General features: G+C 41.8%; 2 protein-coding genes across 2 annotated transcripts; one reads left to right on the forward strand and one right to left on the reverse strand.

The window, feature by feature from the left end:
- Window positions 1–6,858: 6,858 nt before the first annotated feature.
- On the reverse strand, window positions 6,859–8,305 carry LOC144579303 (uncharacterized). Its single transcript, XM_078349360.1, has 2 exons — window positions 8,204–8,305; window positions 6,859–8,125 (listed from the first exon to the last, which is right to left on the reverse strand). The coding sequence occupies exon 2, from the start codon at window positions 7,692–7,694 to the stop codon at window positions 7,284–7,286; it is 411 nt and encodes a 136-aa protein (XP_078205486.1). The 5' UTR covers window positions 7,695–8,125; window positions 8,204–8,305; the 3' UTR covers window positions 6,859–7,283.
- Window positions 7,486–17,491, forward strand: GPR75 (G protein-coupled receptor 75). The gene is made up of 2 exons (XM_003734734.6): window positions 7,486–7,656; window positions 12,286–17,491. The coding sequence occupies exon 2, from the start codon at window positions 12,402–12,404 to the stop codon at window positions 14,022–14,024; it is 1,623 nt and encodes a 540-aa protein (XP_003734782.2). The 5' UTR covers window positions 7,486–7,656; window positions 12,286–12,401; the 3' UTR covers window positions 14,025–17,491.
- Window positions 17,492–24,134: the final 6,643 nt, after the last annotated feature.

The raw sequence follows: 24,134 nt of genomic DNA on the forward strand, positions 1-24,134 counted from the left end.
GAATGTGTACTTCATAAATTATCCAGCCTTCTTGTTTTTTCTTGAAGAAAGCACAGGGGAGAGGACTCAAGATGGCGCTATGAGAACAACCCAGGATTGACGTTCGCGGTCAATGCGCAGAGGGGGTGAGTCAGGGCCGCATTTCCAGACGGATCTTTGTTGCCCACAGAACGGGGAAATTCCTAGGTATAGAGGAGACGTGGGACACCAGGCAGAGGTTTTGGCTGGCGCAGCCGGCGGCCGGTGCGGAGGCGGCCCGCGCTGTGGCGGTGCGCCAACCTCACAAAGCGCGCTCGTCCAGGTGCCCTGTTGGGCCGGCAACCTGAGACTTGGGAGGGCTGAACTTGAGACTGAACGGGACTTGGACAGTGAGCCAGCCCAGGAGATTCCAGGGTCACAGCGTTTGGGGTAGCGCAGTGGGACAAACAAAACGGCGATTACAAACGCTCCCCGTGGAGGGATTCCCTGAGGCCGCAGCTCCGTGGGGGAGGGGCGTCCGCCATTACGGAGGCAATCCACCCCTACTGAGGTACACGCCCATTGCTGACGCAGCCTGCCGTTGCAGAGGCAACCCGCTACAACAGAGAGACTCCGCCACAGGGCGTAGCCCGTGGCTGCAGGACGGAGACCGCAGCAGAAGGGCAGAGCGTGCAGCAACAGGGCGAACCTCACACCAGCAGGGCAGAGCCTTGGCAGGCAAATAGTGACTACACTGCCTCCTAGCTGGGCAGGACAGTGCGGCAGACACTCACAAGGAAAGCCCCAACCGCCCCCAGACAGAGCATCTGAGAAAAAAAAGGTTTTTTAATGAGTTATGTTGCAGCAGAATTAAACATAGCAGCCTAACAGCCCTGAATGAACAACAGAGCTCACAGCTCAGCACTTGAGCTCCTATAAAGTACAGACTGTCTCCTCAAGCAGCTCCCTGACCCCTCTATATCCAAAAGACTGACATTTGGCAGGCATCATTCTGGGACAAAGATAGCAGAAAAAGAAACTGGTAGCATCCCTTACTGTCCCGCAGCTGCTGTAGGTGCACCCCAGACAAGCAGGGCCTGGAGTGGACCTCAGCCGTCGTACAGTGAAGGGGCTAGACTGGTAGAAAGAAAACCAAGTAACAGAAATACTTCATCATCAACAATCTGGGTGTCCACTCAGAGACCCAATTGAAAAGTCAGCAACTACACAGACGACAGGTGGATAAATCCACAAAGATGGGAAGAAACCAGCGTAAAAAGGAGGAAAACACCCGAAACTAGAACACCTCGCCTCCTAGAAAGGACCAAAACTCCTCACCAGCAAGGGAACAAAGCTGGACAGAGAATGACTGTGACAAAATGACGAAATTAAACTTCAGAAGGTGGATAATGCGAATCTTTTGTGAGCTAAAAGAACATGTTTTAAATCAATGCAAAGAAACTAAGAACCTTGAAAAAAAATATGAAAAAGATTCGAGGAAATGATAACAAGAATGGATAACTTAGAGAGGAATATGAATGAACTAAAGGAGCTGAAAAACACAATACGAGAACTTCACGAAGCATGCACAAGTTTCAATAGCCGAATTGACCAAGCAGAAGAAAGAATATCAGAAGTCGAAGATCAACTCAATGAAATAAAACGAGAAACCAAGATCAGAGAAAACAGCGCAAAAGGAATGAACAAAGTCTCCAAGAAATGTGGGACTATGTGAAGAGACCTAACCTACGTTTGATAGGCGTACCAGAATGTGACGAAGAGAATGAATCCAAGCTGGAAAATACTCTTCAGGACATTATCCAGGAAAATTTCCCCCACCTAGCAAGACAGGCCAACACTCAATTGCAGGAAATACAGAGAACACCACAATGATATTCCGCAAGAAGAGCAACCCCAAGGCACATAATCGTCAGATTCAACAAGGTTGAAATAAAGGAGAAAATACTAAGGGCAGCCAGGGAGAAAGGTCGGGTCACCCACAAAGGGAAGCCCAGAAACTCTACAAGCCAGAAGAGAGTGGGGGCCAATATTCAACATTCTTAAAGAAAAGAACTTTCAACCCAGAATTTCATATCCAGCCAAACTGAGCTTCAGAAGTGAAGGAAAAATAAAATCCTTTGTGAACAAGCAAGTACTCAGAGATTTTGTCACCACCAGGCCTGCTTTACAAGAGCTCCTGAAAGAGGCACTACACATAGAAAGGAACAACCTGTACCAGCCATTCCAAAATCACACTAAATGCTAAAGAGCATCCACATAATCAAGAATCTACAACAACTAACGGGAAAAACAGCCAGCTAGCATCAAAATGGCAGTATCAAATTCACACATAACAATATTAACCCTAAATGTAAATGGACTAAATGCACCAATCAAAAGACACAGACTGGCAAATTGGATAAAAATCCAAAACCCATCAGTGTGCTGTATCCAGGAAACCCATCTCACATGCAAGGATACACGAAGGCTCAAAATAAAGGGATGGAGGAAGATTTACCAAGCAAATGGAGAGCAAAAAAAAAAAGCAGGAGTTGCAATTCTCATCTCTGATAAAATAGACTTTAAAGCAACAAAGATCAAAAGAGACAAAGAAGGCCATTACATAATGGTAAAAGGATCGATACAACAAGAAGAACTAATGATCCTAAACATATATGGACCCAATACAGGAGCACCCAGATACATAAGGCAAGTTCTTAACGACTTACAAAGAGACTTAGACTCCCACACAATAATAGTGGGAGACTTTAACACTCCACTGTCAATATTAGACAGATCAACCAGACAGAAAATCAACAAGGATATCCAGGGCTTGAACTCAGACCTGGAGCAAGCAAACCTGATAGACATTTACAGAACTCTCCACCCCAAATCCACAGAATATACATTCTTCTCAGCACCACATCACACCTACTCTAAAATTGACCACATAATTGGAAGTAAAGCACTGCTCAGCAAATGCAAAACAACTGAAATCATAACAAACAGCCTCTCAGACCATAGTGCAATCAAGTTAGAACTCAGAATTCAGAAACCAACCCAGAACCGCACAGCTTCATGGAAACTGAACAACTGGCTCTTGAATGTTGACTGGATAAACAATGAAATGAAGGCAGAAATAAAGAAGCTCTTCGAAACCAATGAGAACAAAGACACAACATGCCAGAATCTCTGGGACACATTTAAAGCAGTCTCTAGAGGAAAATATATAGCAATAAGTGCCCATATGAGAAGAATGGAGAGATCCAAAATTGACACCCTATCGTCAAAATTGAAAGAGCTAGAGGAGCAAGATCAAAAAAACTCAAAACCCAGCAGAAGACAAGAAATAACTAAGATCAGAGCTGAACTGAAGGAGACTGAGACATGAAAAACCCTCCAAAAAATCAATAAATCCAAGAGGTGGTTTTTTGAAAAGATCAACAAAATAGACAGACCACTAGCCAGATTGATTAAAAAGAAAAGAGAGAACAACCAAATAGATGCAATAAAAAAATGGTAAAGGGGAAATCACCACAGATTCCACAGAAATTCAAACCATCATCAGAGAATATTACAAACAACTATGCACATAAACTAGTAAACCTGGAAGAAATGGATAAATTCCTGGACTCCTGTGTCCTCCCAAGCCTAAACCAGGAGGAAGCTGAAACTATGAATAGACCAATAACAAGGTCAGAAGTCGAGGCAGCAATTAAGAGCCTACCACACAAAAAAAGCCCAGGTCCAGACGGGTTCACAGCCGAATTCTACCAGACACACAAAGAGGAGCTGGTACCATTCCTTCTGAAACGATTCCAAATAATCCAAAAAGAAGGAATCCTTCCCAAATCATTCTATGAGACCAATATCATCCTGATACCAAAACCCGGCAGAGACCCAACAAGAAAAGAAAACTTCAGGCCAATATCCATGATGAACATAGATGCAAAAATCTTCAATAAAATATTGGCAAGCTGATTGCAACAGCAAATCAAAAAACTTATTCACCATGATCAAGTAGGATTCATCCCGGGGATGCAAGGCTGGTTCAACATACGCAAGTCTATCAACGTAATTCACCACATAAACAGAACCAAAAACAAAAACCACATGATTATCTCAATTGATGCAGAGAAGGCATTTGACAAAATTCAACAGCCCTTTATGCTAAAAACCCTCAATAAACTCGGTATTGAGGGAACGTATCTCAAAGTAATAAAAGCTATTTATGACAAACCAACAGCCAATATCATACTAAATGGGCAAAAACTGGAAGCGTTCCCTTTGAAATCCTGCACTAGACAAGGATGCCCTCTTTCACCACTCCTATTCAATATAGTACTGGAAGTTCTAGCCACAGCAATCAGGCAAGAAAAAGGAATAAAGGGTATTCAAATAGGTGGAAGCCAAATTGTCTCTATTTGCAGACGACATGATAGTATACCTAGAAGACCCCATCGCCTCAGCCCAAAACCTCCTGAAACTGATAAGCAACTTCAGCAAAGTCTCAGGATATAAAATCAATGTGCAAAAATCACAAGCATTCGTCTACACCAATAACAGACTTAAAGAAAGCCAAATCAAGAACGAACTGCCATTCACAGTTGCTACAAAAAGAATAAAATACCTTGGAATACAACTCACAAGGAACGTAAGGGACCTCTTCAAGGAAAACTACAAACCATTGCTCAACGAAATCAGAGAGGACACAAACAGATGGAGAAACATTCCATGTTCATGGTTAGGAAGAATTAATATTGTGAAAATGGCTATACTGCCCAAAGTAATTTACAGAATCAATGCTATACCCATCAAGCTACTATTGACTTTCTTCACAGAACTGGAAAAAACCACCATGAACTTCATATGGAACCAAAAGAGAGCCCGCATAGCCAAGTCAATTCTATGCAAAAAGAACACAGTGGGGGGCATCACACTACCGGATTTCAAACTATACTACAAGGCTACAGTAATCAAAACAGCATGGTACTGGTATCAAAACAGAGATATAGACCAATGGAACAGAACAGAGGCATTGGAGGCAACACAACATATCTACAACCATATAATCTTTGATAAACCTGACAAAAACAAGCAATGAGGAAAGATTCCCTGTTTAACAAATGGTGTTGGGAAAACTGGCTAGCCATGTGTAGAAAGCAGAAACTGGACCCCTTCCTGACACCTTACACCAAAATTAACTCCAGATGGATTAAAGACTTAAACATAAGACCTGGCACCATAAAAACCCTAGAGGAAAATCTAGGCAAAACCATCCAAGACATAGGAGTAGGCAAGGACTTCATGAACAAAACACCAAAAGCATTGGCAACAAAGGCCAAAATAGACAAATGGGACCTAATCAAACTCCACAGTTTCTGCACGGCAAAAGAAACAGTCACTAGAGTGAATCGGCAACCAACAGAATGGGAAAAAATTTTTGCAGTTTACCCTTATCAGCCCAGAACTTATCCAGAATTTACAAAGAACTCAAACAGATTTACAGGAAAAAAACAAACAAGCCCATTCAAAATTGGGCAAAGGATATGAACAGACACTTTATGAAAGAAGACATATATGAGGCCAACAATCATATGAAAAAATGCTCATCGTCACTGGTCATCAGAGAGATGCAAATCAAAACCACATTGAGATACCATCTCACGACAGTTAGAATGGCGATCATTAAAAAATCTGGAGACAACAGATGCTGGAGAGGATGTGGAGAAAAAGGAACACTTTTACACTGTTGGTGGGAGTGTAAATTAGTCCAACCATTGTGGAAGACAGTGTGGCGATTCCTCAAGGCCTTAGAAATAGAAATTCCATTTGACCCAGCAATCCCATTACTGGGTATATATCCAAAGGACTATAAATCGTTCTATTATAAGAACACATGCACACGAATGTTCATTGCAGCACTGTTTACAATAGCAAAGACCTGGAATCAACCCAAATGCCCATCGATGATAACTGGATTGGGAAAATGTGGCACATATACACTATGGAATATTATGCAGCAATCAGAAATGATGAGTTTGTGTCGTTTGTAGGGACATGGATGAATCTGGAGAACATCATTCTCAGCAAACTGACACAAGAACAGAAAATGAAACACCGCATATTCTCACTCATAGGCGGGTGATGAAAAATGAGAACACATGGACACAAGGAGGGGAGTACTAAACACTGGGGTCTATTGGGGGGAAAAGGGGAGGGCCAGCGGGAGGGGGAGGTGGGGAGGGATAGCCTGAGGAGAAATGCCAAATGTGGGTGAAGGGGAGAAAGGAAGCAAAACACAATGCCATGTGTGCACGTATGCAACTGTCTTGCATGTTCTGCACATGTACCCCCAAACCTAAAATGCAATAAAAAATTAAAAAAAAAAAAGAAAGCACAGGGAACTGAGAAAGAGAAATTGCATTAATTAAATTATTTGATACTTGGTAATTCTTTTTTAAAAAGATAAAACTGTTAGCTAAAACGAAGAATGCAGTAGCAACATTCAAAGTATTTCATCTGAACGGAAGCAACTTTGGTTTTCTGGTAACGAGGGTGAATGAAGGAAAGGCTATTTCAATAGCATTCTCTGTTTCTAAATAGCATCCCTGAGAAGGTTAAAGTAGTAAGATCCTAGTTAGCTAGGTTTGGATACTGAAGGGGAAGAGTTTAACTGGTTTGATTTTGTACCCATAATAGCAGACATACTTAGGAATGTTACTTGATTGTTCAGATTAAAACCTATCTCAGGAGTTCATTATTTTGGACATATATGAATTGTAGAAGAATGAGAGAGGATGGTGGTTTTAGTTTTGTGTTTTTGCTTACTAAAATTAGCCTATACATCGCACTATGACTTAGTAAGATTTTTTACATTCAACATAGTATTAAGTAATACATTAATATCCATTATTCCTGGGCTCGGCCGTTTTGTTTGCATGGGTAGTTTCCTTATACTTTGCATGTTTCCTGCCAATTAATCCCCTTGCTGAGATCCCTCAGTGAATTCTCTAATACCTTAAGTCTCGAGACCTTAGGTAAGTTCGAATTGGGTAAATTAAAATTTTATTACAATGACTTGATTTATAAATTCTAGTTCTCAAAGTTCCAAACGGGAAGCCGCCGCCAACGTAATCCATGAGGAAAAATATTAGCGGCAGCCTAAGTGAAGAGCTAGGCAGGCCGACTTGAAAGCGCGGGGAATGGGGAGGAGGTGGGCGGCGGGCAGGGGAAGCAGTCGGGGAGGCCCCCAAAGACTGCCATCGATACCCCTGTCTTTGCCCTCCTTTCCACTCCACCTTGCTCTGCGTCTCATCTTTTGGCTACTTTGGGGAGCCCGGGTTTCTCAAACCGCAAAACCGTGGGCCTGAAAAACCTGGCTCAGGCGCGCGTTGTGCGGCGGCAGCGGTGAGTGGCCGGGCTCTGGGCTCCGGGCCCGGAGGCCGGCGGCGGAGGCGCTGAGGGTGCGGGACGCAGGCGGGGCGCCAGGCCCGGGTGTCCGGCGGAGGGGGCGGTGCCCTCGGCGTCTCCGTGACTGCGCCTCTGCGCCCGCGTCTCGCCGCGGCTCCCGGGATGCGCGGAGGCGGCGGCGATGGCGATGATGCCTCCAGTCCTGCATCATCCAGAGCGGCAGGCGGAGCTGGGGTCGGGACTGCGAGATGGAGGAGGAGGGGCGGCGCTGCGGCCACCCGGCAGGTGAGAGGCCGCGGGCCCCTAGGGAAGGACAACCCCATGGTGCAGAGGACGCTCCCGGAGGCTGGCGGGTTAGCGAGGAGCGCCGCTGTGCTGAGCCAGGCCCCGCTCCACGTACCTGTCTTCCTGGAGCGGCCTGCGGGGTAGCCTTCTCGCCGGTCCCTGCCGGTTCCCAGGCTCTGCTCGGCGTGGAACCCCCGCACCCACCCACCGCCCCTATCTTGGCTGAGCCCTGCTAACCCACCAACCCTCTTCCAATTCGTTTACAAGCTTACCTGGCCCGGCCTAGGCCCTCCTTACCATCACCTTACCTTCTCCGGGAAGCCTCTACCCATCGCCAGCCCCTCGCCAGGGGTCGACCTCCCCTCTCCGCAGTTTCCCACTCTGTGAGCTCCATGTCCTCTTCATCCCTCCCATCAAATGACTCAGGTCTTCCCATCCCCTTAGCTGCTCTGGGTTCAGTGTAGTTCTGCTGCATAGAAAGAGCAAGGGCTTTGAAATCAGATTAATCTGGCTGGAAATCTTAGTGACCTTGAGGAAGTTAGCTAACCTCCCTGAGGTTTTCCTGATCAATAGAAATACAATGGGAATCAGAATCATACAGAACCTTGCTCTCTGTGAGGAGTAGGCTCTGAAAATGCTAACCTAAGACACTTTGTGCTGTTCCGGGAAAGGGCTGGAAGAATTCAGGTCATGAGTTGACTTATAAAAGCCCCTATAACATGTTTTAATGTTTACTAAAAACTTAAAACAGCACACTAGACATATCAGAGGCTCTTTCTTCACACATCTTAATGAAAAATAATTGCCACTTAAATTATACAATAAATTTTCATCCATGTTCTTTGCTTACTAGTTACTTCAGGATGTACTAGTTGTAAGAATATGCATGTGAATTCATTCTGTCTTACTGCAGCTAATATGCATGCTTAAGGCTGGTGTTCCAACTTAAAATCTCTCTGATTTTATGACTTTTATCACACCTTCTTCCATAACCTATTCACCATCCCAGAGATAGAGAGTAGCTTGTGTGTTTGCATTGCACATAACATGGGTAACCTTTATTTGATATTTAAGAGTAGCAAATCAGTATTAATTTACTCCCCCCCATCACTTTTATTTTTTGTCATCATAATGTCATTCCAAATTATGGTTACAGCTTCCTTTTTCTTAAAGTCTCAGGAGTTACTACTAAGACCTGAGTTTACTTTTTCTTCATTTCCTTGATTTCTGTTATACTAAAGTTTTTCTGCAAACCTTTTCTTCTATTCTGTCTTCTTCTTTTTCTCTCTTTTCTCTTCCCAGTCCATGATGCCTTCTTTTTTCTAATTATCTCAATAGGATTGATTTATGATCACTTTATATGTGAACTACAATGATCAAGTTTGCCAAAAAGATACATAGAAGAGTGAGAGAGAGAGTGTGTGTGTGTGTGGTGTGTATCTGTATCTACATAGATGGTATACAGATATAACTACATAGATATATTAGAATTTCGGATTCCAGGAAGTTTCAGTGGGGAAGAGATTACAATACCTATTCGTAGGATTATTGTGAGAATGAAATAAAGCCTGATAATTTATGTCAAGCCTCTAGAATAAATGCCTGGTATATAATAACCACTTAATACTTCTAACCTGGGAATGCCTCCCAAAAAGATATTTTTGCTGTTCAGTTTAGCATAGTGGTGAAGAGTGTGGAAAAGCAACTGCTTAGGTTCAAATGCATGTTCCACCACTTTAAATAATCTCTCTTTGACTTAGTTTCCTCACAGCAAAATGGAGATGTTATACAAAGTATTTCAGGGTTGTTGTTAGGACTCAAGGAGCTAATAGTGTGGAACAATGAGAACAGTATCTGGCACATCATAAGCACTTGATAAAATTAATATACTAATAGTGATGCTGATAATTATACTGTCGTTGTTATTTCCTGACCTGGAGGAAATAACAATGGCAGTATAAATTTTTTTTAATTTATTGAAGGCTAGGCACAGTGGCTGATACCCGTAGTCTCAGCACTTTGGGAGGCCAAAGCAGGCAGACTGCTTGAGCCCAGGCATTGCAGACCAGCGAGGGCAACATAGTGAGATCCCCATCTCTATTAAAAAGATATATTTTGAAAAATTTTTAATTTGTTGAAAAAAATGCAACTGTAAAAGTGAAAGTTGCCTCTCCTACCCCAAATCACCATTTTTCTTCCTGCCTCCTACTCTTAACTAGTGTTAGTGCTTCAGCATCTCATTCTTCTCTTGAAATCAATTCCTTTTTCCAAATATCTCCTAGCCTGAGGTCTTCATAACTTCCATCATCCCACTTCATTGTTATCTAGTTACTTTTCATTTCTCTTAGCATCCTAATTCCAGACTCTTCATTCTTCTAATTTCCCCAGACCAAATTCCTGCATCCCTTTTCACCGGTCTTCATTTCTCTACTTCCAAAGAGGAAACTCTTGGAGATAAGGGGGTTAGAGACACCAGCTTCACCTCCCTGCTCTTTCTGCCTCCTCAAATTGGGGTTTTTCTTCTATTTCTCTTTTCATAAATTAGCTCCAGTCCTCCAGTTAGCCATTAAGAAAAAGCAGTAAAAAGTTGTCTTTCTCACTTTATAGGTATCAGAAGTGTTCAGAAACAAGTATATAGTCTTTAAGTGAAAATAGAGCTATTTGGTACTATTTTTTTAAAAAATTCTAACCATCAAGAAACAAAAGTTCAGAATTTTCTTCTCTTATGGAACTTTTTAAAAGGAAAGTATAGAAAAGTTGGTCTCACTTTCCAATGGACAGATTTACCATATCGTCATGATCTGTAACATGAATATTAAGAATATAGATGAAGTTATCTTCTTCCTTGATGAAGGACACAAGTCGATTATATGGACTTCCCAGGACTGGTTTATGTCTGATAGGCACTGGTATGTCTGTACCTGTTGTTAAATGTGGAGAGACTGTATTAGGTAGTTCATAGCTGCTGCTTGGAGCCCCTGGTAATCTCTGACTGACCTGATTAATTCCTCTGTACCACCTTGATCCAGCAATGAAGGGGTTAACAGCTGGAGGCTTCTGGGATCCAGCTTGAGCTGGTGGTTAAGTATGCTGAACAGCAGCCCTAGACCTCTGCAGTGCCATTGATTATTCCTAAAATTCTACATTAAGGCAAATGCTTTTTGGTTTTCAAGAACATAGCGCTGTCTCCAAGGAACAGCTTAGTCTGTCCCAACAGAAGCATTTGTTGGAGCAGGTGGGGCATCAACCCATGCAGGACTTTGGGATTTGGGACAATGTAGATTTGTGTGAGTGCACATTAAGTCTCATTGTAAAATAGAAAAAGAAAAGTGAAGAAAGGAAAGAGGAGCAGTAAGTTATTCTTTTAAAGCAGAGACTGTGCCTTACTCATCCTAGCACCTAGCATAATGCTGGCATATGGTATACACATAATTAATGTAAATTGAGTGAATAAATGCAGGAATGGGGTGCATGCCTCCTGCTTCACAGTCAGGATATTCTTGTTGGGATAATGGTAACTCACATTTATATAGCAGTTTAGACTTTACAAAGTGATGCTTTGCACCTTGTAAACGTCTAGTATAATTCTAACATCCTTGGTTACTTCCAATTTTCCCTCTCACATGTAGTCCTACACAGGTTTTCTTTTTTCCAAAGGAGAATATGCAATTAATTGGCCAGGAAATTGCAACCTGGGGGAAAAAATATAAATATTGGGAAATAAAGGATTCTTTCTAGGGAAGGAAACAGAATTTGTTAGTGATTTATGGGAATTATGTGAAGGGTCACATTATGCATCAATAATACCCTCCAGCTTATATTTCAAGCACATGCAGTTTTTTGCCTGAGTCCCTCTGCTGCATAGACCTACCCCCCAACCCCCCACCACCTTCTCCACCTCCCTTCATCCTTTCCCACCTCCCTTCCTAAATTGGATTAGGTTCCCCCCTTCCATGCTCTCATAGCACCCTGAAACCTTATTAGGCTATAATTACATAGTTAGATTGATCTCCAACTAGATTATGATCTCTTTGGTGGAGAGGTATGTTCTTTTATTATCAGCAGCGCCTGAGACAGAAGTGTTTCTAAAAGCAACATCTGCACACCTGTCAGACAGAATCACAAGGGGTGAGGCCAAGGAATCTGCTCTCCAGGTGATAAACTTTTTAGCATGCTCTCCAGGTGACACTTAAACTCATTTGAAAACCTCTGTTTCATAAAATGAAATATTAGCTGAATGAATGTATTTGTTTCTGTCTTTTTTGTGTTGAGCTTTGTGAGGAGAAATGCTTTCTATGCACCAAGTCAGAGCTGAAAAATTCTAGTGCTTTTGTTAAAAAAAAAAAAAAAAGAGAGAGAGAGAGAGAGCAGGCGAGCTAGGTTTGGTGGTGCATGGCTGTAGTCCCAGCTACTTGTGAAGCTAAGGCAGGAGGATTGCTTGAAGACAGGAGTTCAAGTCCAGCCTGGGCAACATGGCAAGACCCCATCACTAATAAATGAATAAATTTTTCTCTCAAGGTGACAGATACTAGTACTACTACTAATAATAATAATGAGATCACTGTATGAATTCCTTTCTGTTTCTACAGTAATCCTTTTCTGTTTCTGGGTATGCATTTTTGTGTGCAGGCTTATCTGCCTTGGACCACTTTTGTCACATATTGTTCATCTGTGAGTTGAGGCCCTGACTCCTTTCTCACCGAGTATTTTTGGGGAGCAGAAGGAGGAGACATTTCTCTCTGAAGATGAACTCAACAGACCACCTTCAGGATGCCCCCAATGCCACCTCGCTCCATGTGCCTCACTTGCAGGAAGGAAACAGCACCTCTCTGCAGGAGGGTCTTCAGGATCTCATCCACACAGCCACCTTGGTGACCTGTACTTTTCTACTCACGGTCATCTTCTGCCTGGGTTCCTACGGCAACTTCATTGTCTTCTTGTCCTTCTTCGATCCAGCCTTCAGGAAATTCAGAACCAACTTTGATTTCATGATCCTGAACCTGTCCTTCTGTGACCTCTTCATTTGTGGAGTGACGGCCCCCATGTTCACCTTCGTGTTATTCTTCAGCTCAGCCAGTAGCATCCCAGATGCTTTCTGCTTCACTTTCCATCTCACCAGTTCAGGCTTCATCATCATGTCCCTGAAGACAGTGGCAGTGATTGCCCTGCACCGGCTCCGGATGGTGTTGGGGAAGCAGCCGAATCGCACGGCCTCCTTTGCCTGCACCTTACTCCTCACCCTGCTTCTCTGGGCCACCAGTTTCACCCTTGCCACCTTGGCTACCTTGAAAACCAGCAAGTCTCACCTCTGTCTTCCCATGGCCAGTCTGATTGCTGGAAAAGGGAAAGCCATTTTGTCTCTCTATGTGGTCGACTTCACCTTCTGTGTGGCTGTGGTCTCTGTCTCTTACATCATGATTGCCCAGACCCTGCGAAAGAACGCTCAAGTCAGAAAGTGCCCCCCTGTAATCACAGTCGATGCTTCCAGACCACAGCCTTTCATGGGGGTCCCCGTGCAGGGAGGTGGAGACCCCATCCAGTGTGCCATGCCGGCTCTGTATAGGAACCAGAATTACAACAAACTGCAGCACGTTCAGACCCGTGGATATACCAAGAGTCCCAACCAGCTGGTCACCCCTGCAGCCAGCCGACTCCAGCTGGTATCAGCCATCAACCTCTCCACTGCCAAGGATTCCAAAGCCGTGGTCACCTGTGTGATCATCGTGCTGTCAGTCCTGGTGTGCTGTCTTCCACTGGGGATTTCCCTGGTACAGGTGGTTCTGTCCAGTAATGGGAGCTTCATTCTTTACCAGTTTGAATTGTTTGGATTTACCCTTATATTTTTCAAGTCAGGATTAAACCCTTTTATATATTCTCGGAACAGTGCAGGGCTGAGAAGGAAAGTGCTCTGGTGCCTCCAATACATAGGCCTGGGTGTTTTCTGCTGCAAACAAAAGACTCGACTTCGAGCCATGGGAAAAGGGAACCTCGAAGTCAACAGAAACAAATCCTCCCATCATGAAACAAACTCTGCCTACATGTTATCTCCAAAGCCACAGAAGAAATTTGTGGACCAGGCCTGTGGCCCAAGTCATTCAAAGGAAAGTGTGGTGAGTCCCAAGATCTCTGCTGGACATCAGCACTGTGGTCAAAGCAGCTCAACCCCCATCAACACGCGGATTGAACCTTACTACAGCATATATAATAGCAGCCCTTCCCAGGAGGAGAGCAGCCCATGTAACTTACAGCCAGTAAACTCTTTTGGATTTGCCAGTTCCTATATTGCCATGCATTACCACACCACTAATGACTTAATGCAGGAATATGACAGCACTTCTGCCAAGCAGATTCCAGTCCCCTCCGTTTAAAGTCACAGAGGCTATAGGATCTTATGTAGACAGTCTTTGTTTCTGATACTAACTGACTTTATTCTAACTTTGAGATCAATGGCAGATCGAAACTTAAAAGATTCAACTGAAAAGCTGGCAGTTATGATTTTCTTTCGTTCAATGTGTCCGTATCTGTTGATTTGCTTTGTAGTTTATTGACATCTTAAGATTTGATGTGAAAGTTTTAGATTTTTACCCTGAGCTTTGCCTCAGTCTTTTGTACCTAACCTTTAAATAGATGCCAGGAATGAAGCTACGGTGTTAAAAGTCAACTGATTATCATGATGTGAGTCAATGTTATGTGTCTTCAAAATAAGATATTGGCTGGATCTTTTTTAAAGAATGTGACAGTAGGATTTTTGCTGAGATGTTATTTTTATTAACTGAATTGTAGATTTTGATTTTTTTGAAGTGTCGAAATAGGGAACACTACACCTTTTTGGTAGCAGGTTGATTTGAATAAATAATATATTGTTAGCTGGGTGCAGTGGTGTGCAGCTGTCATCCCAGTTACTTGGGAGGCTGAGGCAGGAGGATCGCTTGAGCCCAGAATTATAAGTCCAGCCTGGGCAATGCAGCAAGACCCTGTCTCTAAAAGAAATTTATATATTCTTAAAGCAGAAAAGGAAATAACTCTGTCTTTAACAGAAACACTCACACAGGCATTAGGTAGTTTTCTTTCATAGGACAGTCAACTGAGAATATAGTATTATGATTATTGCCATTTCTTATAGACATATTTTATGTCACTTGAGTAGGTTTTCAGTTTTGGTTGTTTTTTTTTTTTTTTTTTTTTTTTATAAAGACGGGGTGTCACCATACTGGTCAGGCTGGTCTTGAACTCCCGACCTCAGGTGATCCGCCCACCTTGGCCTCCAAAGTGCTTGGATTACAGGCATGAGCCACCATGCCCGGCCGGTTTTCAGTTCTTTTGAAAAGAACTGTATTTTGCTTGTATAAAAGTGAATTATTTCGAGCCGGGTGCGGTGGCTCACGCCTGTAATCCCAGCACTTTGGGAGGCCGAGGCGGGTGGATCACAAGGTCAAGAGATCGAGTCCATCCTGGTCAACATGGTGAAACCCCATCTCTACTAAAAATACAAAAAATTAGCTGGGCATGGTAGCACATGCCTGTAGTCCCAGCTACTCAGGAGGCTGAGGCAGGAGAATTGCCTGAACCCAGAAGGCGGAGGCTGTGGTGAGCCGAGATCGTGCCATTGCACTCCAGCCTGGTTAACAAGAGTGAAACTCCCTCTCAAAAAAAAAAAATGAATTATTTCTTGTTTCTTTTGAGATGGAGTCTCGCTCTGCCACCCAGGCTGGAGTGCAGTGGTACGATATCTGCTCACTGCAAACTCCACCTCCCACACTCAAGCGATTCTCCTTCCTTAGGCTCCCAAGTAGGTGGGATTATAGGTGCCCGCCACCATGCCCAGCTCATTTTTGTATTTTTAGTAGAGACAGGGTTTCATCATGTTGGCCAGGGTGGTCTTGAACTCCTGACCTCAGGTAATCTGCCTGCCTTGGTCTCCCAAAGTGCTGAGATTACAGGTGTGAGCCACCCCACCTAACCCAAAAGTGAATTGTTTCTGAATGCTCTTATTCAAGAAGCCTACTGGAGTACTGCATCTGTGGTAGAGATACACTGTTCCTGGGAGAGTAGCACTGCTGTAATCATCTTAGTTAGTGTTCTGTGGAAAACAACGTGGACTCCTGTCACTCATCGGGCAATATTTACTATTGCTTAACAAGGTGTAGAGATGGGATTGGAAGTGTTTTGATTTATGTTTTCCTTCTGTGTGAGAAGAGTTTACTAACCACCTGACAGTATTCAAGTAACTATTTTAAAATGACTTCATTTTTTGTCTTTATATATTACTATGGTAGAAAAATTCTCAAGATAATCTATTTTCAGACTAATTGTTTTATTCCTCTCCCATTAATCTTAAACTGGAGATCGACAGAAAGAAAAAATAGATTAAGTATTTCTATACCTGAAACTAATTTTATTATATGCTCTGCAATTCCTAGCATAACAACTGTGAACTCATATTTTTATGTAAAAATATTTTCATTATACAGTTAATATTTGAACTCACTAGGTTTTTAAATGTTAGACATACAAGATGAGCATCAAAATACAACACTTATCTTTATAAATTGTCATATTCAAAAATTATTATAGATTGGAAGGTACTTTGTTTCTTTGAATGAAAGGCTTTTTTTTTCTTTCTTTCTTTTTTTTTTTTTTTTTGTAGAGACAAAGTCTCACTCTGTCACCCAGGCTAGAGTGCAGTGGCATGATCTCAGCTCACTGCAACCTCCACCTCCTGGGTTCAAGCAATCCTCCTGCCTCAGCCTTCTGAGTAGCTGGGATTACAGGTATGCACCACCACACCTGGCTAATTTTTGTATTTTTAGTAGAGATGGGGTTTCACCATGTTAGCCAGGCTGGTCTCAAATTCCTGACCTCATAATCCACACACCTTGGCCTCCCAAAGTGCTGGGATTACAGGCATGAGCCACCACACCTGGCCTATTATCTCTTTTTAACAAAGAAGAAATCTAATATTCTCTCCCAAGATCACACAAAGAATTATGGCAAATTAGGAATTAGGTTTTTGTCTTAATTCGAAACCTGAAATTTACTCCAGTATGCCCAAACTGCTTTATAATGAATACAACATTAATCAAGAGTCACATTTTTATTTTTATTTATTTTCTTTTTCTAGGTCAGTGCAAAAGTAGTGAATCACATTTTTAAAGGCATATATCTATTTTTCTGGCTAGGCATTTCAAATGTGATTTAATAAAAGGTTAACACAAAAGTAATTTCTGCTTATAAAATTTAAAGTGGCAGATTTTCTGTGTGACATTTGAGTTTGAGATGATTTGGCATGAGGGCCAGCACCGGTAGGTAAAAATTATAGCACAAAGAAAACTAAGCAGGTGCATATGAGGTATTGTCTCTTTATGCTCATCAAATAATTCTCTCCAAAAGTTTTAAAAAAAGAAATTATTGTTATAAATTGCATGAAATATATAGTGGGCTAGATTCGTAGCCCCCCTCCATATCTATATCTCTATACATAGATATAGAGATATAGACATAACTTGTTTCTTCATAAGTTACATATGTCTGCCTCTGTGTCATCATAATAAAGATGTCATGATGATACAGGTAGAGGTAGACATATAAAACTTATCTCTTCATAAGGGCTAAAATGAGAACTAAAAGTAATGAGAATTCAGTTGAGTATGATTAATTAGCAGGACATGTTAATTAGTTCTCTTGATGCTTTACTGTGATGCAAAGTTTGTGATGTATTTTAAACATTTTATAATAATTGTTCTTATGTTAACCATTAGGCAAGATTTGTATTTCTAATGCTTTTAATGTTCTTTTAAAATAATGTTTGGAAAATAAAAATAACTGAAAATCTTAACATTTCTGAACACCAGTTTGCAATATAATAACTTTCCCTTCTAATCATTTTTAAACGATCAGAGCATGGCAATGATCATTTTCTCACAATGAATAACAATGTGTTGAAGCACACACGGAGAGCTCTTTCCTTTAAGAGATGAAATAACTTGTTTGACTACATATAATTCTTTTTTTGTTTTTTTTTTTTTTTGTAGATACGGGGTCTCTCTATGTTGCCCAGATTGGTCTCCACCTCCTGGGCTCAAGCGATCCTCCAACCTCAGCCCTCAAAGTGCTGGGATTACAGGAGGGAGCCACTTCCCCGTGTTTGACTACATTTTGTATCATATATGCTCAGACTAACCAAGGATAGTTAATGCCAAAGACTATTTACACAACTAAGTTTCTTACTTAGTGAAAAGAGGCTAAATGAACATTTCAACAGCTTATTTAAATGAGATTGACTTGGAAAAATAAAATTTTTGAATTTTAGTTTTTCGATCAGGGTTTGGATTTAAGAATCAGAAAACATTAACATAAGCAGAAACGGGTTTAATATAGGAAACTAGATGTCTACAGAATTATTAGATAGGGCTCTATGATGAGTCTCCAGGAAAGATTCTACCAAAAACATGACTAGCCTGACCAGCCAGAAATGCTACTACCTTTGCTCCAGCCAAGAAGAGAGGAAGTCAGGAGGCCTGCCTTGGCCTTTTGACTTCAAGAACACACTGTTGAAGTTGTTATCCAGCAATGAGAAAGTTGCTGCCACCACTATTTCCATAAAACACTCCCTTGATACCTTCAAAACAAGTGGCTGAACAACAAGACCCTGCTGTAGAAAAACTCTGGCACCATTCAGTTAGGTGGAGAAACTAAGTTTGCATCTAGAAGCCTAGCTTCAGGGGAGTCTGGAAAGTGTAGTAACACAAAAGTATACTCAAAGGAGATGCAGAGCTTTAATCTGTTCTGTCCACAGTGGTTCACCTTGGTAGTCAACATTTTTTTTTTTTTTTGAGATGGAGTCTTACTCTGTTGCCCAGATTGGAGTACAGTGACACAATCTCTGCTCACTGCAACCTTCACCTCCCAGGTTCAAGCAATTCTCCTGCCTCAACCTCCCAAGTAGCTGGGATTATAGGCATGTGCCACCACGCCCAGCTAATTTTTGTATTTTTAGTAGTAGAGACATGGTTTCACCATGGTGGCCAGACCGGTCTTGAACTTCTGACCTCAAGTAATCCATCTGCCTCGGCCTCCTAAAGTGCTGGGATTACAGGCGTGAGCAACCTCACCACCAGCCCCTCGTAGACAACATTTTTTATACATACCCCTAGCCATACTTCCAAACAACAGCAGTAGCCATACCACCATTCTCCCTCTTGAAATAATGCAGCTTCTTTCATTTAAACAAAAACGTGTACTTTGCTAGGCACTGTCACTCACTCCTGTAATCTCAGCACTTTGGGAGGCTGAAGTGGGAGGATCACTTGAGCCCAGGAGTTTGAGACCCTCCTGGGCGACATGACAAAACCACGTTTCTACAGAAAAATTACCTGGGCATGGTGACATGTACCTGTAGTGCCAGCTACTTGGGAGGGAAACGGGGGTAGGATCCCCTGAGTGAGTCCAGGAGGTCTAGGCTGCCATGAGCAGAGATCACACGACTGCACTCCAGCCTGCAGAGTGAGATCCTCTCTCAAAACAAAACAAAAAATGCATACTCTACTCCAGAGGGAAGATGCAAAGTCTGATCAATCTCAGGGTTTCTCAGTGATGTTCATTATTCTTCTAGTTCAGTCAAAAATCTCAATGTGATGTTCTGTAACTTGAGGACTAAATTATAAAATTTACCACCAACAAACACATTTAATCCTCCAGGAAAAACAGAGTAAAAAGAAAAAATTGGTTTAAACGTTTCATAGACACACAAACACACACACATACACACACCAGGATAAAGAAGAAATAGGGATTAATACAGACTTTGCTTGCTTCTATTGATTGGGAAGCTGTGGTTGGTAATTTATAATGTCCTCCACTTTCCATTTCCTATCCCTTTGCCATTAGCTAGCATATCATATCGTCTGAGAAAATAAGTTTTATCAAATAGCAGAGGGAATGAAATATTAAGACAACAAAATTTATAAAACATAAAGTAGGGGCTGGGCGCGGTGGCTCAAGCCTGTAATCCCAGCACTTTGGGAGGCCGAGGAGGGTGGATCACGAGGTCAACAGATCGAGACCATCCTGGTCAACAAGGTGAAACCTCATCTCTACTAAAAATACAAAAAATTAGCTGGGCATGGTGGCGAGTGCCTGTAATCCCAGCTACTCAGGAGGCTGAGGCAGGAGAATTGCCTGAACCCAGGAGGTGGAGGTTGCGGTGAGCCGAGATCGCGCCATTGCACTCCAGCCTGGGTAACAAGAGCAAAACTCTGTCTCAAAAAAAAAAACAAAAACAAAATCCAAAAAACATAAAGTAGGATTACAGAAATAACTGGATGAATGGAAATGTTTAATATTATTTATAAAAGATAAATCTTTGAATTAAAAGCAACATGAAGGCTGAGCATGGTGGCTCACATCTATAATCCCAGCACTTTGGGAGGCCAAGGCGGGTGGAACATTTGAGGTCAGGAATTCGAAACCAGTCTGGCCAACATGGTGAAACCCCGTCTCTACCACAAATACAAAAATTAGCTGGACATGGTAGCAGGTGCCTGTAATCCCAGCTACTCGGGAAACTAAGGCAGAAGAATTGCTTGAACCTGGGAGGCAGAGGTTGCAGTGAGCCAAGATCATGCCACTGCCCTCCAGCCTGGGTAACAAGAGTGAGACTCCATCGCAATAAATAAATAAAAACAACATGAAAAATATGCAAATTTTGCTGCTTGGAATCCAGAAACACAAAATAAACTGAGAGTAAAAATTAAGATACAGGCAAAAGTAGGCAAGACTTCATGAACAAAAAATGATGGTGACAATATTAATATCAGAGTAGAACTGAAAGAAAAATCACATTTTAGAAGATAACTAATATTGACAAGAGGAACAACCAAATAATAAAGCAGTAAGTTTCATTCATTCAACAGATACTTGTTGAATCCTATGTACCAGCTTGAGATACATTTGGTGAACAGAATGAAGTATCTACTCCCATAACACATTATACTGAAGATGATAAATATGTAATTTTCAAGCACAGTAACCCCTTTCAAGCACAGGATCCCACAGGAATCCATGGGGGATATGTCCCAAGACCCCCAGTGGATATCTGAAACCTGGGATAGTGCCAGATCCGATACATACCATGCTTTTTCCTATACACATATACCTGTGATAAAGCCTGACCAACATGGTGAAACCCGGTCTCTACTGAAAAACATAAAAATTAGCCAGGTGTGGTGGTGCATACATGTAATCTCAGCTACTTGGGAGGTTGAGGCAGGAGAATTGCTTGAACCTGGGAGGCAGATGTTGCAGTGAGCTGAGAGCGCACCATTGCATTCCAGCCTGGGCAACAGAGTGAGACTCCGTCTCAAAAAAAAAAAATTATCTAACAAATGTTTTGGGGTTATCATGTAGATAAAAAATGTTATCTACTTGACAGAGAAAACCGTTTTGTAAATTTTTTTTTAATGTCACCTACAAATAATGATGTTTTGTTTTTTGTTTTTTGGGTTTTTGTTTTTGTTTTTGAGACAGAGTCTTGCTTGGTTGCCCAGGCTGGAGTGCAGTGGTGCAATCTCGGCTCCCTACAACCTAATCCTCATGTGATTCTTCCATCTCAGCCTCCCGAGTATGCTAGGACTACAGGCAGGCACCTCCACACCCTGCTAATTTTTCTATTTTTTTAGAGACGGGGTTTCACCACATTGCCTAGATTGGTCTCTAACTCCTGAACTCAAAGGATTCACCCACCTTGGCATCCCAGTGTTGGGATTACAGGTGTGAGGCACTGCATTTCACAGTAATGGTTTTGTTTCTTCCATTCTAAACCTTACACCTTCTTTTTTTCTTGTCTTACATGGCTAGCTAGAAATTTAGTACAATGTTGAATACAAGTGTTGATAGTAGGCATCCATTCTGCTTATGGATTTGAAATTTAATCAACATGGACAGTGTTGTAGGTTTTTGTTAGATACCTTTTATCAGGTTAAGAAGGTGGCTCACACCTGTAATCCAAGCACTTTGGAGGCCAAGGAGGGTGGATCACCTGAGGTTGGGAGTTTAAGATCAGCCTGACCAAGGTGGTGAAACCCCTTCTTAAAAAATTTTAAAAAATTATATATATATATATATGTATATGTATGTGAAGGTTCTCTTCTGTTTCTAGTTTAGTAAGAGTTTTTTTTTAATAGAAGAGGGTTCAATTTTATTGAGTGATTTTTCTGAATCTTTTGAGATGATCATTTGATTTTTCTCATTTTGGCCCTGATGGTTTTTTTTTTTTTAAAAAAAAACTACTAGATTAAGGCCGGGCATGGTGGCTCATGCCTGTAATCCCAGCGTTTTGGGATGCTGAAGTGGGAACATGGTTTGAGTCCAAGTTTGTGGCACCCCCTTAAAAAAAAAAGCCAGGCATAGTGGCACACATACATAGTCCTAGCTGCTCAGGAGGCTGGCATGGGAGGGTTGCTGAGCCCCAGAGGTCAAGGCTGCAGTGAGCTGTGATTGCACTACAGCACTCTAGCTTGAGTGACAAAGCGAGACCCTGTCTCAAAAAAACACAAAAACTAATAGATCAATTTACTGATATTATAAGATATTTGCATCTGTTCATAGTGAAGTAACCCTCCAATTTTCACTTCTTGTAATTCTCTGGTCTGTTTACCTGGTTCCATAAAATGGTAATGTTATTTCCTTTTCTATGTTATGGACTAGTTTGTTTAAAATCGGAATTATTTTTCCCTTTAATGTTTGATAGAACTCTCCTGTGAAAAAATCTGTGCTGCTGTTTGCTTTGGAGGAACATTTTATCTCTTGATTTCATTACTATAATAGTTGTACAATTTATCCAATTTTTTTTTTTTTTAAGACAGGGTTTCACCATGTTGGTCAGGCTGGTCTTGAACTCCCGACCTCAGGTGACCCACCCGCCTTGGCCTCCAAAGTGCTTGGATTACAGGTGTAAGCCACCACGCCCAGACAATTTATCCAATTTGTAAATAATATTAGTATTAGTATTATTATATGTAATGTAATACAGTAATATATTTTCTAAGAATTTTCCCCATTTTACATATGTTTCAAATGTCTTGGCATAAAGTTATTCACAATAATCTATAATGTCTGTTAATTCTGTGCAGAATCTGAGTTTTGTCACCTTTTTCATTTTATTATTTTTGTGTGCCTTCTCTTTTTTCTTCTTTTTTTTCTTGGAGACTGGGTCTCGATCAGTCACCCAGGTTGGAGTGCAGTGATATGATCTCAGCTCACTGCAACTTCTGCCTCCTGGGTTCAAGCAATTCTCCTGCCTCAGCCTCCCAAGTAGCTGAGATTACAGGTGCATGCCACCACACCCAGCTACTTTTTGTATTTTTAGTAGAGACAGAGTTTCACCATGTTGGCCAAGCTGGTCTCGAACTCCTGACCTCAGGTGATCCACCCACCTCAACCTCCCAAAATGCTGGGATTACATGTGTGAGCCACCATGCCCAGCCCTCTTTTTGCTTTTCTTGGTCCACCTTACCAAATATATTTATGGTGTATGTGTTAGTCCATTCTTGCATTGCTATACGAAATACCTGAGGCTGGGTAATTTATAAGGAAAGAGGTTTAATTGGCTCATGGTTTTATAGGCTATATGGGAAGAATGGTGCTGGCATCTGCTCTGCTTCTGGTAAGGCCCAAAGAAGCTTTCAATCATGGCAGAAGGCAATTGGGGAACTGGTGGATCACTTGCAGACAGTAGGAGCAAGAGAGAGATGGGGGAGGTCCCAGAAACAACCAGATCTCACATGACCTCATAGAGCAAGAACTCACTTATTACTGCCAGGATGGTACCAAGCATTCATGAGGGATCTACCTCTATTACCCAAATTATCCAAACACGTCTCCCCAGGTCTCACCGCCAACACTGGAATTACATGCAACCTGAAATTTGGATGGGACACACATCCAAACCATGTTAGTGTACAGCATGATGTTTTGATATATGTATTCATAGTGGAACGGCTAAATCAAGCTAATTAACATATGCATTACCTCACATATCATTTTTGTGGTGAGAAAACTTAGCATCTACTCTCTTAGATGTTAAGAGAAATATCTTAGATAACAAGGTATTTTGAGTATAAATACCTTGTTATTAACTATAGTCACCATGCTGTGCAGTGGATCTCTTCAACTTATTCTTCCTAACTGAAATTTTGTATTATTTGATCAGCATCCCCCAATGCCACACTATTCACTAACTCTGGTAACTACCATTCTACTCTGCTTCTATGAGTTAATCTTTTTCAGACTCCACATGTAAGTGATATCAGGAGGTGTTTGTCTTTCTTTGCCTGGCTTATTTCATTGAACATAATGTCCTCCAGGCTCAACCATGGTGTTGCAAATGACAGGATTTTCTTTTTTTTTAAGGCTGAATAGTATTCAATTTTGTATATACTTCACATTTTCTTTATCCATTCATCTGTTCATGAATACTTAGG

Source organism: Callithrix jacchus, chromosome 14 (assembly GCF_049354715.1).
Source record: "Callithrix jacchus isolate 240 chromosome 14, calJac240_pri, whole genome shotgun sequence".
Classification (NCBI taxonomy): Eukaryota; Metazoa; Chordata; class Mammalia; order Primates; family Cebidae; genus Callithrix; species Callithrix jacchus.